The sequence below is a fragment of the Pseudonaja textilis genome, chromosome 3 (assembly GCF_049901715.1).
Source record: "Pseudonaja textilis isolate UNSWEBS1 chromosome 3, rPseTex1.2, whole genome shotgun sequence".
Classification (NCBI taxonomy): domain Eukaryota; kingdom Metazoa; phylum Chordata; class Lepidosauria; order Squamata; family Elapidae; genus Pseudonaja; species Pseudonaja textilis.
The window spans coordinates 104,783,542-104,802,372 of NC_141992.1; the positions used below are offsets into that span (position 1 = coordinate 104,783,542).

The following is an 18,831-nucleotide window of genomic DNA, read 5'->3' on the forward strand; positions in this document are numbered from 1 at the left end:
CACTTCCAGTGTTAACACAAACAACAGAGGCGACAGTAGACAGCCTTGTCTGGTCCCTTTTCTTACATCTATAAAGTCTGTTAACGCTCCATTTATCATAATCTTTGCAGTTTGTTTATAATATATCATTTCTATGGCTTGAGTAAATTTTTTACAAAAGCCCATTTGGTCCAATTGTAACAGCATAAAACACCAATTCACATTATCAAAGGCTTTTTGTGCATCTAAAAACATCAGAGCCATTTGTTTTTCAGTATGTGCCTCATAGTATTCCAGTGTATCTAAAATTATTCTCATATTATCTTTAATCTGTCTCTTCAGCAGAAATCCATTTTGATCAGGATGAATAAAATTGTTTAAGTATCTTTCTGCCAGAATTGAAGCAAAAATTTAATAATCTGAATTTAATAGTGATATAGGTCTGTAGTTTTTAACTTGCTGTGGGTCTGTGTCCTCCTTCAGTACAAGTGTGATATATGCTTCTGACCATGTTTTGGGTATTCTCTTCTTTGTCATAACTTCATTCATAACTTCTAATAAGTGAAGATTCAATATTTCCCGGAATGTTTTATAAAATTCCACTGGCAAACCATCCGGACCTGGTGCTTTCCCGATGTTTTGCTTTTTTAAAGCTTCTGTTAATTCTATCATTGTTATGTTACTGTCTAACATTATTTCAATATCTGAGGCAAATTTTCTTCCTGTAAGTATTGTTGAATTCTTTCTTCCTGGACATTCTCTTAATGGTACAATTTTCCATAGTAATCTTGAATATTTTTTTTCTTCTCTGCATTTCCATAGCATACATGTCCTTGTTCATTTATCAATTGATTTATCCTTCTCAAGTCTCTTTCCTTTCTCAATTTATATGCTAGCCATCTGCCTGGTTTGTTTGCATCTTCAAAATAGTTCTGCTTAGCATTTTTAATTTTTTGTTTATCCTCTTGTTCTCTAATTTCAAATGTCAATCTACTCATTTCAGCACATCCCAATATTTTCTTAATGATTTTCTCCTATGATGGTGTTTTCCCATTTTTCCAGTTTTTGGCAAATACAATCCTAGCCGCTGTTAATACATTTACAATCAGATATTTCAAGTCTTTACTATATATTTCAGGTAAAATTCCCAATAAAAATATCTCTGGTTTCAAGTCTATATGTTTTTTTGTCATTTTTTCCAACCACGTGTGGATTTTAGTCCAGTATTTTTTAGCATCCGCACAAGTCCACAACATATGGTAATATGAGCCAGGTGTCTGATGACATTTCCAACATTTTTCGGATTTATTCTTGAACATTCTTGCTATTCTTGTCAGGTGGAAATGCCACCTGTAAAACATCGTATACAAATTTTCTTTATATGCTGTTGACATTGTCGTTTTATAATTTTGAGACCACAATTTTTGCCATTTCTCTAAATCAATCCCATATCCAAAATTCTTCCCCCAAGCAATCATAGTTTCTTTAACTTGTTCTTCTTCTAATTTAATTTCTAATAAATATCCATACAATTTTTTAATCACCTTTTCATCAGTACCTGTCAAAATCTTATCTAAGTCAGTCAGTTTATCATAGAAAGCTTCTGTTTTAGAATCTTTATCCTACCTTGAATGTATTTGTGCATATGAAAACCAATTCATCTTTATACCTTGTTCCTCTAGATTTTGTATAGATTTGAGTTCACCCTTTTCATTCACTATTTCACCACATCTAACTGTTTGTTCCTTTTTGTACATTATAGGATAAGAAAATGCTTCAATAATCGATAGCCAGACTTGAATTTTCAAATAACATTGTCTTTTAATCTTCTCCCAGTTTAACCACAGAGACTCCTGTATATAATGTCTTCTAAAATACCTGTGTTTTAGTTCCTTTATACCATAAAAAAGCATGCCACCCCAACAACAAATCATGTCCTTCTAATGTCAACAATCTAGTATTTCTTAGTGTTATCCATTCCTTAACCCACATCAGATTTGTAGCTTGATAATACAACTCCCAAGTAGGCTAACCAAATCCTCCTCTAATTCTAACATTTTGCAAACGTTTTAACTTTATTCTCGCTTTCTTACCTTGCCATATATATTTCAACACAATTTTATTTAAATCTTCAAAGTAATCTTTTCCAAGCCTAATTGGAATTGTTGAAACAAATATAAAATTCTGGGTAATATATTGATCTTGATTGTTGAAATTCTCCCTATTAGTGTCAGTTGTAAATTTTCCCATTTTGCCAGATCTAGCAAAATTTGATATAATTATTCTCTTTTAGTGTACTACATCCTGCTGTCAAATATATCCCCAAGTACTTGATCTTATTCATGACCTGAATTTTCAATAGGTCTGCCAGTTCTTCCTTTTGTCTTAAAAGCATATTCTTTGTCAAGATCTTTGTCTTATCTTTATTTATTTTCAAACCAGCCACCTTTCCATTTGTCTCTATCTTTTCTATCAATTGGTGCTGTTTCTAGAGGGTCTTCTAAGATGAAAACCAGATCATCTGCAAATGCTTGCAGCTTAAATTCTTCCTTTTTGATTTTCATTCCTTTTATATTCTTTTCATCTCTAATATTTCTGTTTAGCACTTCCAAAGTTAACACAAACAACAAAGGTGATAGTGGGCACCCTTGTCTTGTTCCTTTTCTTATATTGATAGAGTCTGTCAGTTCTCCCTCTATCATTACCTTTGCCGTTTGCTTATAGTATATAGCTTCTATTGCTTGAATAAATTTTCTAGCTGAGCCCATCTGTTCCAACAGTAATAACATGAATCGCCAATTCACATTATCAAATGCCTTCTGTGCATCTACAAATATCAGAGCCATTTGTTTTTCAGGATTCTAAGGTGTCCAAGATTACTCTCATATTATCTTTAATTTGTCTCTTTGGCAGAAATGCATTTTGGTCAGGATGAATAAAATTATTTAGATATTTTTTAAGTCTTTCTGCCAATATGGAAGCAAAGATTTTATAATCTGCATTTAGTAGAGAAGTAAGTCTATAGTTCTTTATTTGTAATGGATCGGCCTCCTCTTTTGGAATAAGTGTAATATAGGCTTCTGACCATGAGTTAGGTATCGTCTTCTTTAACATAACTTCATTCATAACTTCTAGCAATGGAAGATTCAACAATTCTTGTAATGTCTTGTAAAATTCTGCCGGAAGTCCATCTGGACCTGGTGCCTTTCCATTATTTTGCTTCTTGAGTGCTTCAGTTAACTCCATCATCATCATATTTCTTTCTAACATTGTTTCAATCTCTTTAGGTATCTGAGGTAAATTAGCATTCTGTAAGTACTGTTTAACTCTTTCCTCATCAATATTCTCTGGCACATATAGTTTCCCATAGAAGTCTCGAATGATTTCTTTCTTCTCTTTACTACCATAGCAAACTTGGCCTTGGTCATCTGTTAATTGCAATATTTTCCTTGATTCTTTCTCCTTTCTCAATTTGTATGCTAACCATCTACCTGGTTTGTTTGCGTCTTCAAAGTAGTTCTGTTTAGCACCTCTAATTTTCTGTGCTAATTCTTCTTTTTCTATTTGACCCATTTTATGTTTAACTATATCCATTTTTAGCTTGATGTCCTTTTTCTTTGGCATTTTCTGTAGCTCTTTTTCAAGTTTTAATACTCATTCTCTAAGGCCTTAGAGGCTAATCTTTTCATAGTATTTTTCCTTGTATAGTCTATTATCAAGCCTCTAACATATGGCTTCATTGTATCCCATACATTCTGAATTGATGTATCTTCTTTTTTGTTTTCTCTAAAGAAAAAAGCCAATTCTTTCTCCATCCACTGTGTGAACTCTTTTTCCTTTAAAATAGTATTATTTAACATCCATCTAGATCTTCTTTTCTGTCCTTTCCATTTAATTGTCATTGGATTGTGATCTGCCCAAGTACTTGTTTCAATATTTATTTCTTGAATATTACTTATTAATTCTGTTGACATCCATATCATATCTATTCTGGACCATGATAAGTGTTTATTTGAATAGAAGGTGTATTGTTTAGTTTTAGCATTTCATTCTCTCCATGTATCTTTTAAGTTTATTTCATCTACCATTTTAAAAAAAGATTTAGCGAGAGTCTTTCTGTTTTGCTTTATTGTTTTCTGTGCTGTATAGTCCAATTTATTGTCTACAATTTCATTAAAATCTCCCATCATAACTATATTAGCATAGTCCAGTTCAATTATTTTCATATGTAATTTTTTTGTAGAATCCTTCTTGTTTGTCATTCGGAGCATAGATTGCAATCGGGAGTGTTGTCCATTATTTCCACCATTAGTATTCTTGCGTCATCATCGGTATAAATCAATTTTGCTGGGATGGTCTCTTTAATATATAAAACCACTCCTCTTTTCTTACATTGTGTCAAGGAAGTAAATATTTTCCCTAGTTTTAGCTGTATCAACAATTGTTCATATTGTTTTTTAATATGTACTTCTTGTAGACAAATTATATAAAATTTAATTTCTCTAATTTATGAAAGGTTTTCCTTCTTTTAATGGCTGAGTTAAGTCCATTTATATTAATTGTAATCAGATTTTTCTCTTCCATGGTTATATTTTGTAGTTAGGTTTAGCAGCTCTCGTAGATCTTAGTTCACACTATTCTTTGGCTTCCACCTTTCCACCTACTGCACCTTCTTCTTTTCCAATCGCCATTTGGCAGTCCTCTTGGAATTCAATTAGTGAGGTTTCTTTTTCTGCCTCTTCCTCTTTCCCTCCAAAAAATTCTGTATAAAATAATTCCGCTTTCTCAATTGACTCAATTCTATGTCTCTGTTCTTGCCATGTGAACATTAAACCTTCTGGAAACAGCCATCTATAATTCACCTCTTTTTAAAGTAGCATTTTAGTCAGGAATTGGTATTCTCTTCTCATCTCATTCTTCTGGGTATTTGTTTCAAGACCACAATCTCCTTCTCTTTATAGTTCAATGTTTTGTCTTTTGCCACTTGCAATATTTGCGTTTTAATGGCTTTCTTTGTAAATCTAATGTGAACTCTTGGTAAGCTATTTCTCATCGCATATCTTGTGAAAACTCAATAAACCTCATCTATTCCATCCATCATCTTCTCTTGAGTTATTTCCAAAGCTTCAGCCAGTATTTCTATCATCATCTCAGCTAAGTTTTGTTCTTTTTCTTCCTCTACGTTTTGGAATCTAAGATAGAATTCTGATCTATCCATCTCCCATCTCAACATACCACTTTTATCTTGTTCAACCACCGTTAATCTATTATCAATATCCCCAATCTTCTTGTCTCTTTGTTTATCTTCTTCAATTTTTTGGAATCTCTCATCATACTTCAACATCATTTGTTGGATGTTCTCCACTTTTTCATCGGTTTTCCCTGTTCTTTGTTCAATGTTCTCTGTTCTTTGTTCAATGTTCTCTGTTCTTTGTTCAGTATTCTCTATTCTCTTTTCAATATTCTCTGATCTTGCTTGAATATTTTGAATTCCTTGCATAATCATCTGCAGAGTCACTTTTTCTTGCTTTAACGTTGTCTGTATTGAACTTTGTCCTCCAGATGGTGGAGAGGAAGAAGTTGAAGAACCAGGAGGTGTAAATTTCCTACTCATTTTAAGCAATTCAAAATCTTCAGGTTCTTCTAAACCTTAACCCAATTGTGAAATAACCAATTGTAGTTTGAAATAAAAATAGTAGAAAAAAGAAGCCAAATAGTAATGATAAAAAAAGGGAGGACAACATTTCTTCAGGTTCTTGTATACCTTAATCCAATCAGTAGTTAGATGAAGAAAAAGGCTTGAAAAAAGAAAAAAAGGAAAGGAAAAATTCTTCAGGTTCTTCAACACCTTAATCCAATTGAGAGGTCTCAAAAAGAAAAGAGTACATAAAAATAAACCAGAAGGGTAGATGAAAACACAAAAATACCAGGAAAGGAGAAAAAAAGGCTATTCCCTTAAAAAAAAAAAGGAAACATTCATACTAAAGCTTTCCCTTTAAAATAAAAAGCAAGTGTAGAGATTGGACTTCCAAAGAAAAAAAAGAAAAACAAAGACAAGCTCCAACAAAGCCAAAGATCCAAATAGCTATTGCAAAAAAAAGAGAGAAAATGAAATAAAATAAAGCTGGTGAGGAGGGATAGCACAACTTAGAAAAAATAAAAAGAGCACACTGCACTTTGTTTAATTATCCAAGGCTCTTATTATAACTCTCTTCTCCAAAAACCTTTTCCCCCCCTAGGTTTCAACACCAGACTCCAGCTGTTGATAGAAACCCAGAAGAGCACCTGCAATAATACTCTCCCATGCTCTTCCCTCTATTTTATCAAAAAGCAATGTCCTTGAAAAAAAGTCTCAGTTCTTTCTTTCTCAGCTTTGTCTGGTCACAGGAGAAATAGAATATTTCCAAGCCTCTAGTTGGCAGTGTTACAAAGTTTCTTTGCTTTCACTCCCCCCTCCTTTTCCAAGCAAAATATAATAAGAATTAATTTAAAAAAGAAAAAGATATTTTTTAAAAAGAAACAACTAAAAGGGAGTCTCTAGCCTAAAATGTTACAAAATGTTATCAAAAAGGAGAAAAAATAGATGAAAAAGAAAAAACCAGTCCAGTTTCAAAATATAAGATCATGTATAGAAAATCCAGCAATGAGAAAAAAACATTACTTTGACATTCCTGTTTAAAATCGCTGCTTAATCACTTCTGTCAAAACTTTTACAGATTCTTTTCCTTAGGGTGTCCTTTCAGATCTTAGAATAAAGAAAAAGTTCTCACCAAACTGGCACACTCACTCTTTCTGTTCTTTCATTTCGGAGCTGTCCCAACTTCAGCAGCTTTAATGGCTGCCTCCTTGCCCCTGGCAAGAAGAGCTTTTCCTGGATCTACCAGGGACTTTGCGGTATCCCTGGGATTGACAGGATGCGCTCTTCACTTTCACCATCTCTTCGGGATGGTTTAGATCCGATAGGACCGTCCGGGAGCAAAGATTTCGGCAGTGATCTCAGACCTCCAAGATCGCATGCCGTATCGTTGTGACGCCAGCTCCGCCCTCCCCTAATTTTTGTTGTTTCAATATATAATCATGTTGTTTTTTTAATATGTACTTCTTGTAGGTAGATTATATCAAATTTTAATTTCTCTAACTTGTGAAATATTTTTCTTCTTTTAATAGCTGAATTAAGTCCATTTATATTAATTGTAATCAGTTTTCTCTCATCCATTTTAGACTTTATAAGAAGGATTTGTTGCTCTAGTAGGTTCCGTTGTCCTCTGGTTACACCACCTACAGCTCCTTCTTCTTTTTCAATTACTGCTGTACATTCCTCTTGAAATTCAATTAACGACTCTTCTTTTCTTGTATCTTCCTTCCTTCCTCTAAAATATTCCCAATAGAGTAACTCAGCTTTTTCAACTGTATCAATTCTGTGTCTTTGTTCCTGTCAGGTAAACATGAGACCTTCTGGTATCAGCCATCTGTAATTTATTCCTCTCTTAAGTAACTCTTTGGTCAAGAATAAATATTCTCTTCTTATCTCTCTCACTCTTCTCAGTACCTGTTTCAGTACCACTATTTCTTTATCTTTGTACTTTAGTGGTTTTTCTCTTGCTGCCTGCAGTATTTGTGATTTAATTATTTTCTCAGTAAATCTGATATGAACTTCCTTTGGTAGTTTATTTCTCATTGCATATCTTGTATAGACATGAAAAACCTTGTCCATTCCATCCATCATCTTCTCTTTAGTTATCTCTAATGCTTCTGCCAGGATTTCTGTCATCATTTCAGCAAGGTTTTCACCTTTTTCTTCTTCTATATTTTGAAATCTAAGATGAGAATTCTGATCTATCAATTTCCCATCCCAATGATTGCAGAAATCTGCTCTTGTCTCCTTCTACTTCACTCAATTGGGTATCCATATCTCCAATCTTCTTAACTCTTTGTACACCTTGTTCTTCAATTTTCTTGATTCTGTCCTTGTATTGCATCATCATCTATTGAATATTTTCAATTTTCTCATCTGTCTTTTCAGTCCTTAGCTCAATATTCTTCGTTCTCTTTTCAATATTATCTGTTTTTACTTGTATCTTTTGAATTCCTTTCATAATCATCTGCAGTGTCACTTCTCTTGTTGTAACATCACCTGTATTGATCGTTATCTTCCAGATGGTGAAGAGGAAGAAGTCAAGATTGAATAAGTTGAGGCTGGTATCTTTCTGCTCATCTTAGAGTACTTAATAGAAAAATTGAGAAGAAAAAGCAAGAGCAGCCAACTGCCACTCCAGTAAAAAAAAAAAAAAGGAAAAAATAAAAAAGGGAAGGAAAAAAATCTTCAGGCACTTGAATACCTTAATCCAATTGATTCCAATTATGTAGAAAAAATGAAAAAAAAATGGAAAATGGAAAAAGGATGAAAAAAATAAAAAAATAAGGAAAAAAATTAGACAAAAATCTGTGTATTCCCCTTGCTAAAAAGGTAAAACAAAGGGAGGAGGGAGGGGAAAAAGTAGTCTTATTCTTGCATCAAAGGACTCAAGTCCAAGTATAAAAATCCAAGGGGGGGGGGAATAGAAAAAAAAAAGGAAAGAGAAAATGCAATCCTGTCAGTAAGCAAAGCACTGCCACTATATGTTCGAGGCCCTTTATACTAAATCAAAAAACAACATTTCCAGTTCTCTTTTCAAGGTCATTCAATCTTCTTTCTTCAATTTCAAATCCAGACTCCAGCTATCAGTAGTTCCACAGAAGAGCACCTGCAAACAATCTACATGCTCTTCCCACTATCTTTTCAATGAAAAGCACAGAGTCCTTGAATATAACACCAAATGTATCAACAAGAAAGGAAAACAATGTATCCAAGCCTCCAGGTGGAAGCACTACTTATTTCCCTTTCTTTTCCCTTCCCCTCTAATATTAAACCAGGAATAAAAAAATAAAAAGAATCTAAAATTATTAAAGAGAAAAAACAAGAGAAAAAAAACTTTTCCAAAGAGTTATTTTGAAAGGAAAAGATAAAAATTAAAAAGGAAAGACCAGTCCAGTTTAAAAATTGAAAAGTTTTTACAAAATCCAAAGTTCCAATAAAAAGAAAGAAAAAACCTTCAGGTTTAATTTGTGCTTAATCTCGCCGCTTGAGCACTTTTATCTTCACTTTTAAATTGAATTTTTAGCCTTTTAGGGTGTTCTCTCTAGAAAAAAATAAGTAGATAATTATCTCACCAAACTGACACACTTTCTTTCCAGCTTTCTTCCGTTCCGGAGCTGTCCCAGCTTCAGCAGCTTTAATGGCTGCCTCTCCGCTGCAGGAAAAAAGGGCTTCTCCTAGATCTACCAGGGACTTTGCGATGTCCCTGGGATCAACAGGATGTGCCCTCCTCAGTCACCATCTCTACGGGATGGTTTAGGTCTGTTGGGACCGTCCTGCAATGGAGATATCAACAGCGATCTTAGAACTTATAGATCGCATGCTGTACCACCGCGACGCCAGCTCTGCCCTCCAGCCTTCATTTTTTTGTCAGCTAACACATATTTATTCTTTTTTGTTCATTGCCATTTTAAGTTACTTGTATGCTTTGGTTCTCTGATACTTTGAACTGACTGTGGTTAGTATGTTTCCTTCTATTCTACACAATTCAAGTAGCTACAATGAAAAAATACTTTAAAATGTTTTAGAAACAAATGAGAAAAACAAAAACTACTAACATTTGTTTCCTATTTTTTTAACCCTTTAGAAGACAAAACCAAAAAGACTTTGGAAAAAGTTAACCCTGTCCCCACCACGCACCCTTTTTCCATTTATTTGTGTGTGCGCGCACATGTGTGTTTTCATATCTTTATTTTCTTTTTATCCTGTGACTAGCAAATTTGTTCAGAGGTCTTTGATGAAGGACTCTGAAAGGTTTAGAAAATAAGGGAATAATAAGTGGATGGGCAGCTTTCTGAGGAACTATCTACAGACATCCAAAGTATTTTTATACATGTAAAATAGTACATAGTAGAGAGAGGCTTTCAATTGGAGCTTTCCCATCTCTTCTGCAGTGACTTGAGGAAAATTTTCAGAAAATAGAAATGCATCAAGATCAATGTGGTCTACAATAAGTGTTGGAATACAATATAAAAGGGCATGAATGGACTTAAGCAAAAAATATGACAACTGCTCTCATCAGCTTGCCTAAGGAAAAAAAATCTCCACCTCTGATCCAACCCATCCAACCTATTATAGAAAGCTAAGACACTGTAAGGAAAGCCTATCTACCCATTGTCCAGAAAGATTCCAAAAAGCATGTGATTCCTTGTGCTGAGGTGCAGAATTATGAGCTGCTTTTTATCAGGCTCTGCATCTGCAAAGTCTTCCTATAGTAATGTTTCTTAGAAGTGCTAAACTTCCAATGCTTGTCTGACTTCTCACACAGCCCACACCCTGCAGCTGCAATCCAGCTTGTGAGATTGTGGCTAAAGAAAAACCACCAGGATTCAAAGTTGATCCAAGGAAAAAGGCTTTATTGGATATACATCTGCAGATGGGTTCCACCCTAGGCAGCTGGGAGGAACGAAAAACATAGCTTTTGCTCTACTCTTATACTCTAAAACTACCCCCCCCCCCCATATACAAACGGCTTGATTTACAATACATCTTTCAGGATACAAGTTACATTTTATTATCTTTTTGGTACCTAGCACATAACAGACACTTTCTTACCCGGTATCTGGCATTTCAAAGACATTCCAAAAGAGTGTAATAATTCCCAGCGCTTCAAAGGCATATGCCTGGTACTGCACTCCCTTACTTCAAGGACATAATCTATCTTTCAACATGAGATTTGAGTCATAAAAAGGATACTTTATTAACGCTTCTCACAATATCTCCCGTTCTTGTTCCATCCTTGACTCAAACTCAGTTAATAATAAGTCTGCTGTCTTCCATCCTTCTTCAGGAGATTCCTCCAGGTTCTCCAATGGGTCATATTGTTGTCTTAATACCATACCGTTAGCCCCCATGACCAGAAACTCACACATTTCTGCCAGAGCAACCCATTACAGAAAGTGCCGTAACCGCAGTCAGCCCATGAAGATAAATTCCTACCACAAATATATTTCTCATTTTTTGCGTATGTTCTCCTCCATTGCCTCGCAGGCATCAAAGGTTACTGACTGTGACACCTTGGGATTATAGAAGTCATGGTTCACCATTACCTTGTTCCCTGCCTGAATCTTTATAGTGTACCTATGTCTGGGACCTTTCGGGTCATAAGATTTGACACTCCCTCCATCTTTACAAATGGAGTAAGATGTCCCATTGTAGATACAAGTCCCAGAGTCTCTTTTCCTGCAACTCAGTTGAGTATGGAAAATTAGAGTCTTTGTCACTTGTGTCCCTGTTTTTGTTGTTTTTATGCATTGATCACATTGTCCTCGGTCTTAGCTTTTGTCTTTATCTCAGTCTCTCCTCCTATCCTGCTCATGAGTAGGTAGTCACTAGGCAAATCAGCTGCATGTTGCCGCTTCAGAGTTAACTTCAACGGCTGACCATCCACTGGAATGGCCTTCCAAGGTTTATCAGGTTCCGGTGCCCTTTTGACTCTGCTGTAATGCGTCCAGCCTCCTTCTCGAGTGCGAACTGCAGATTCAGTTGTCAACAGCACCTGGTACGGGCCTTCCCAGCTGGGCTGCAGCTTCTCGCTCTTCCAAGTTTTTATCAGGATCCAGTCTCCAACTTCATGGGGATGTTGGCTGCCAGCAAGAGGTGGTCGTTGCGCCAACAATCCCTGTTTATGAAGAGAAAGCAAAGACCTGGACAGTGTCTGCAAATATTTTTTCAAGAACAAATCTTTGAATTCAGGAATTGGATTCCCTATTTTTGCCAAGTAGGGTCGCCCCATTAGCATCTCGAATGGAGAGACCCCGGTGTCTTTCCTTGGACATGTTCTGATTCTGAGTAGTGCCAAGGATAAGTTCTTTGTCCATGGTAACCCATTTTCCAATTGTAATTTGGTCAAATGTTTCTTCAATTCCGCATTCCCCCTCTCCACTTTAGAACTGGATTCTGGGTGCCACGGGGTGTGTAAATCCCATTTCACCCCTACAGCTCCCATCACAGACTGTAACACTTTTTGTGTAAAATGTGTCCTCCCTGTCAGAATCAATAGCTTCCATCATCCCATAACGAGGAATGATCTGTTCTAACAGGATCTTGGTTACTGTGGGTGCTGTGGCTCTCCTAGTTGGATAGGCCTCCACCCACCCTGTCAGATGATCTTTAATCACAAGTAAATATTTCCACCCCCCTTTCTCTGGTAATTTGGTGAAATCAATCTGTGCTCTCTGGAAAGGCCAGCCCACTTGTCTGCCCACCTGTTCCCAACTACCTCTGGGGTGTTCCCTTTCTGATGAGCATTCACATGCACTATTGCCACTTGATCTGGCAGTTGCAGGGCCTCCAAGGCCTATTCCACAAGCTGTAATTGTTCAACTTGTTTCTCATCAGCCTTGATAAAGCCCCTCTCCTGCCAGATCTTACCAAAGGTATGGACCACACCCCAGGTGTATTTGAAATCAGTCCAGATTGTCACATCAATTCCTTCAGCCAACTCTAAGGCCCTTTTCAGAGCAAACAACTCGCATTTTTGCGCAGAACATGAGGAAGGAAGGGAGCCCTTTTCTATGACTTCCCCCTCTCCTGTCACAACTGCAAATCCTGACTTCTTTTTTCCTTCCTCAACCCTGCTTGATCCATCCACAAACCACCTTTCCCCATCTTTTAAAGGAGTCTCTTCCAGATCCTCCCTCACCTTTGTCATCAAATCTACTTGCAACAAACAATCATGATCCTCAGCTTCCCACTCCTGTCTTCTCCCTTCTAGGAATTCTGCTGGATTCAAATTCCTGTCTGTCCCAATCACTACATCAGGGCTGGTTCTCAAAATGGTCTCATATTTGAGAATCCGCCCCTCTGTCATCCAAGTTGTTGCCAACTGACTTAGCACAGAAGTGACCTGATGAGGAGAATGCACCACAGCCCCCCCCTCAAAGGTTAACTTCTTGCTCTTTACCACCAACATAGCTGTAGCAGCCACAGCCTGCACACAGATTGGCCATCCCCTCACCACCAGCTCCAGAGTTTTGCTCAGAAAGGCGATGGGCTGGTATTGCCCCCCCTCTTCTGCGCCAACACTCCTAGTGCCGTTCCCTGGGCTGCTGACACATACAGATGAAATGGGAGCTTCAAATTGGGCAAAGCCAAAACCGGTGTGGATGACAGTGCCTTCTTTAAACCTTCCCATTTTTCATCATCTCCCTTTAACCATTCTATACTTTCTCCTTTTCCTACCAGCTTCCTGTGCAGGAATTGAGCTAGCACAGTGTACTGGTCCACCCAGACTCTGCAATACCCCAACAATCCAAGGGCTTTTCTGACTCCTGTCTTATTTCTGGGGGGAGCCAGGCTCATGATCCCTTTCACCCTCTCAGGATCCAAGGACCTCACCCCCTGCTGAATATAATGCCCCAAATATTTCACCTTCCTTTCCACAAACTGGATCTTTTCCCTTGAAACTGTCAATCCTTGTTCTTTCAGCCAATTTAGCAAAGCCACAGATGCTGCTCTAACCTCTTTCTCTTTCTCCCCAGTCAACAACAAGTCATCCACATACTGAATCAACATGATCCCTTTCCCTTTCTCAAAAGACACTAACTTTTCTTCCAAAGCCGGTCCAAACAACAAAGGGCTCTCAGTATAGCCCTGGCGAAGTACTGTCCACCTTAATTGTTGTTTTCTCCCAGTCTCAGGATCATTCCATTCAAATGCAAACAGGTCTCTACTTCCCTCCTCAAGGGGGCATGCCTAGAAGGCATCCTTCAGATCTATCACAGTAAACCATTTGTCTTTGGGAGGAATTCATCCCAAGACAGTATAGGGATCAGGAGATCCTCCTCAAATCATTAACTAATCTATACTTCCCATCCTTCTTCAATACCGCCAATATTGGGGAATTGAAAGGTGACATAGTAGGCTCCAACATGCCCTGTTTCAACAATCTGTCAATCACTGGTTTCAGCCCCTCTCTTCCCTTTCTGCTCATTGAATATTGTGGGGTCCAAAGCTTTGTCACCCCAGGCTGCACTTGAATCTTAATTGGCTGAATGTTTATTTGCCCTGCCTTCTCTCCTCCTGCCCAGACCTCATCCGAAATTGCCCTTTCATCCTCCACAGTCATCTTACACATCCTTATTCCCTTCCCAGTATCCCACAGCTGGATACCAAACACAGGCAACAAATCTCTCCCCAGCAAATTCACTCCAGAATCAGGAATATACAACACTTCAGCTTCAGTCACCACTTCATTCATTTCCAGTCTAATTTGTTCAAACACACTCACATCTTGTGATTTTCCACTCACCCCAACTGCTTTTATCACTTTCCTTGATCTATGTGCACCCTCTACCAGGTCACACACAGAAGTCCGGCTTGCACCAGTGTCTATCAGGAACAGCTGCTCCTGATGGTTAGGACCCACTAAAATGTTTACCAATGGCTCCCCGCAGGTCCTCTTAAAGGAGCCGGAACAGCCCTAATCACCATACAATGCATAACTCCGCTCTTCTCGGTTGGTAGGACACTCGCGCGCAAAGTGACCTTCCTTCCCACACCTGAAGCAACTCCTATCCATTCCAGGCTGTCTCATTCCCATGCCTCTTCCTCTGGAACCTCTTCCTCTACCTCGAAAACCTCCCTGATTGTATCCCCCAAAATTCTCTCTTCTTTCTCCAGTTGGACCCTTCCCAAAATTCCCACTTTTCCTTACTTCATTCTTTGTTGCAGCCTGTACAGCTGCAACCATCATCTGGGACTTCTGTTTGGTTTTCACAGTGTCTCTGTTCACAAAAACTTGTTGGGCTGCTTTCAGGAGATCAACCATTCCCACAGCTCCCCAATTATCCATTTTCTGAATTTTCTTTTGGATATCTGGCCAGGCTCCAGTCACAAACTGCATTTTCAGCATGGCTTCAAAAGCAGGTGTGCTAGGGTCTACTCCTGAGTATTTAACTAGACTTTCCCGGAGTCTGGTGCAATAATCTCCAGGGGATTCATCTTTGCCTTGGTTTACTTCAAAGGCTTTAGTTAAATTTTTCCCTTGTGGGACTGCCAATTTTATCCCCTCCATGATCATTGCTCTCATATCCCTCATACTTGCTCTGCCACCTGCAGTGTTTGGATCCCAATTTGGAATTGCTATGGGGAATTTTTGATCTGCCACCGCCCCTTGTTGTCCATTCACTCTTTCATTCCACGCTCTCCAGGCTGAGGTCCGGATGAGATTCCGCTCCTCAGGAGTAAATAGATGTCCCAAAATGTACATCAACTCCTGATAAGTGTAATCATTTGGACCCAACCATAGCTCTAACTGTTCGGCCACCTCATGAACATTTTCATGAAGTTTTGGAAGAGTCTTCTTCAATTCTCGCAACTCGGCTGGTTTTATGGGGACAGCCACAAAGACTGTCACCGGATTGCCTGCAGCATTGATCCCATTAGGGACTTCCCTAAGAGGAAATGCATCCACTTCAGGTTTGTCTCTGAATGGAAGATTCTCAATATCTCTTCTCAACTGTTCCACTTCTTTTCTCAGCCGTGGATAAGGCAGCTGAGGAGGGGGTTGTGGCGCCGCCAATGGCGGGGCCGCTGGAACATTGGCTGGTACATTATTCAAGTTAGGATTTGAGGGCGGCGGACTCCGAAGCCAATCATCCATCTCGCTTTCATTAACCTTCTGTTGAGACATGTATTGACCCTCAATTGGAGGGATGGGACCCTCAAATTTCACATGAAACCATACATCAATGTATGCAATTTGGGTGGTCATTTTGTGTTGGAGAATATAGTCTCGCAATTTGGTCATCCAATAGGCACTGGTTTCCCCCTCAGGACTCCAGTGATATGGAAATTTAGGATCAATCAGAGGATATTTTGGCCATCTGTCTCAACAAAGATAAATCATGTTTTTCTTTTCGAGATGTCTGGTGAATTCCTTCAGATTCGGGGAGAACCACTGCTGAAGTAGTTATCCCAGGGGCGAATCTACCGGAATTGATTTTCTGCCATTGTCAAATCTTCCCGGTCCCAGACAGGCTTCTTCCTGGTCTCCAAGACCCTTGCTTTGTCCCTTTCCCATCTCTATTCTTTCAGGCTCCCAGAGCCTTGACTCACCAGTCCCAGTCCTCCAGCAAGCGCTAGATTCTCCCAGAGAGTTTAAGGACCTCTTTCTTCCAGACTCCTAGTCCCAATCCTCCAGCAGGCGCTGGATTCCCCCAGGGAGTTTAAGGATCTTTCTCTTTTGGCTACAAATGAAAGGAACAAAGTTTACCTGATCTGATCACTCCTGGACTCTCCGCAGTCAAAGGATGTGTGGGTGTCCCCAACTCAGATCGATTTCACAAACTCTCAGCCGGCATTTCGTCTCAGTTCTTTTTCCAAGGACCGTCTGGATTCAAAGTCACCTCGGGAGTCTGACCAAATTCGGGGAGAGGTGCCTCTCAATGGGAGGTTGTGGCCACTCTCTTACCTGGTCCCCGCTTTCCAGTCGACCACCGTCGAGGATCCTGGACGAGCCCCCAAATTGTGAGATTGTGGCTAAAGAAAAACCACCAGGATTCAAAGTTGATCCAAGGAAAAAGGCTTTATTGGATATACATCTGCAGATGGGTTCCACCCTAGGCAGCTGGGAGGAACGAAAAACATAGCTTTTGCTCTACTCTTATACTCTAAAACTACCCCCCCCCCCATATACAAATGGCTTGATTTACAATACATCTTTCAGGATACAAGTTACATTTTATTATCTTTTTGGTACCCAGCACATAACAGACACTTTCTTACCCGGTATCTGGCATTTCAAAGACATTCCAAAAGAGTGTGATAACTCCCAGCGCTTCAAAGGCATATGCCTGGTACTGCACTCCCTTAGTTCAAGGACATAATCTATCTTTAAACGTGAGATTTGAGTCATAAAAAGGATACTTTATTAACGCTTCTCACAAGCTGGAACATGTAAAGGATATAGAAGCCAAGAGAAATGTTGGTCCCACACTCATCATCTTACTGGGAGCATCATCAAAGCCAGCATATTGGAAGGCGGAGCCACGTTGCTGCGATACAGCTGCAATCTTGGGGCTCTGAGATTGCAGCTGATATCTTCGCCCCTGGTCGGTCCTAATGGACCTAAACTGTCCCGTAGAGATGGTGATAGTAAGGGGCGCATTCTGCTGATCCCAGGGACATCGCAAAGTCCCTGGCTGATCCAGAAGAAGCCCTTTTACCATCGGCGGAGAGGCAGCCTTTTGGCTGCTGAAGCTGTGACAGCTCCGGAAGGAAGAGGCTGAATGAGAACGTGCATCGGCTGGTGAGAATTTTTTTTTTCTCGGGAACTCAAGGACACTCTAAAGTGAGAAGAATCCTGTAAGACTTTGGACAAAAACTGATGGAACTGATTTAGCGGCGATTTCTTAAAGAGAATGTCAAATTGAGGCTTGGCTTTTTACTTTTACTTTTGCTTTCATTGAACTTCCATTGTGATCTGGTAACTGTAACTAGACTGGTTTTTCCTTTTATATTCATCTAATTTTTCTTTCTTTTTTCCCCCTTTTGATTGTTAATAGTTTTTTTTTAGAATAGAGGCTCCCTTTAGTAATTTTTCTTTTTTAAAATACATATATATACATGTATATTTCCCTCTTTTTACTAGGCTTTTTTGGGAAAGAAGGGGGAGTGGATTAAAGAAACTTTGTAACACTGCCAACTAGAGGCTTGAAGATACTTTATTGAAAGTTGAAAGAGCTGTGAAGGAATCCTTTCTCAAGGACACTGGAACTTGATTAGATAGAGGGAAGAACACCAGAGAATGTTTTAACAGAATGTTTGGAACTTCTATTATTGAGTACTTGAAGTTTGGCTTTGGAATTTGTGGAGAAGCCATAATAAGAGCCTTGGATAACTAAATAAGATGCAGTGTGCTTTCTTTCTTATCTTTCTTTAGCTGTTCCATCCCTCCTCCTCAACCCCACAGTATTTTGTAATATTTGTATATCTATTTTCTTTTTCTTTTGTTTGACTTTATTTTTAATTTTTAAACTTACTTTTTTTTAAAGGGAAAGCCTCAGAATAGCTTTTCTTTTTCTTTTTGCTTATTGGGATTCTTGCCTTTTCTATTTTCTATTTTCATGTTTTTTATTTATTTTTATGGTTATTTTTTTTTATTTTTTGAGACCCTACAATTGGACTAGGGTGTGAAGAACCTGAAGAATTCTTTCTTTTTCCTTTTCTTTTTTTTTGATCATTGCTTTTTAATATTATTGGGTCTTACTCTCTTTTTCTTTTTTACTATTCTTAATTTTTATTTTTGAATCATAATTGGCCATCTTATAATAGGATTAAGGTTTAGAAGAACCTGAAGAATCTCCTCCTTTTTTTTTTTTAATCTTCTTTTTCTCCTTCTCTTTTTAATCCTGGACTCTTTATTTTTTATTGGCTTTTTTAATGTTTTTCTTCTTCCCAATTGGATTATAATTGGCTACCCTATTGATTGGATTAAAGGAGCTTAAAGATCTTGAGTTATTCAAATGAGTAAGAAAACTTTACCTTCTGGCAGTTCAACTTCTGCTCCTGCTTCTCCATCAACTGGAGGACGACTATCAATAATGGCGAAGCAAGATAAAGTACAAATGGATCTAGCGACGATTATACAAGGAATACAAGAACTCAAAACAAGCATTGACCTAAGAACAGAGAGTATTGAACAAAGAATTGCAAAGACTGATGAAAAAATTGAAAACTTTCAACAGATGATGGCAAAACAGGAGGAGAGACTC

General features: G+C 38.3%; 1 protein-coding gene and 1 long non-coding RNA gene across 2 annotated transcripts; both read right to left on the bottom strand.

The window, feature by feature from the left end:
- Positions 1–10,449: 10,449 nt before the first annotated feature.
- Positions 10,450–16,316, bottom strand: LOC148126250 (uncharacterized). Its single transcript, XM_087930529.1, has 2 exons — positions 12,506–16,316; positions 10,450–12,388 (listed from the first exon to the last, which is right to left on the bottom strand). The coding sequence occupies exon 1, from the start codon at positions 15,864–15,866 to the stop codon at positions 14,538–14,540; it is 1,329 nt and encodes a 442-aa protein (XP_087786655.1). The 5' UTR covers positions 15,867–16,316; the 3' UTR covers positions 10,450–12,388; positions 12,506–14,537.
- LOC148126251 (uncharacterized) lies at positions 10,450–17,087 on the bottom strand. The gene is made up of 2 exons (XR_015743029.1): positions 16,332–17,087; positions 10,450–11,735 (listed from the first exon to the last, which is right to left on the bottom strand). It is a non-coding gene; the product is annotated as an uncharacterized LOC148126251 (long non-coding RNA).
- Positions 17,088–18,831: the final 1,744 nt, after the last annotated feature.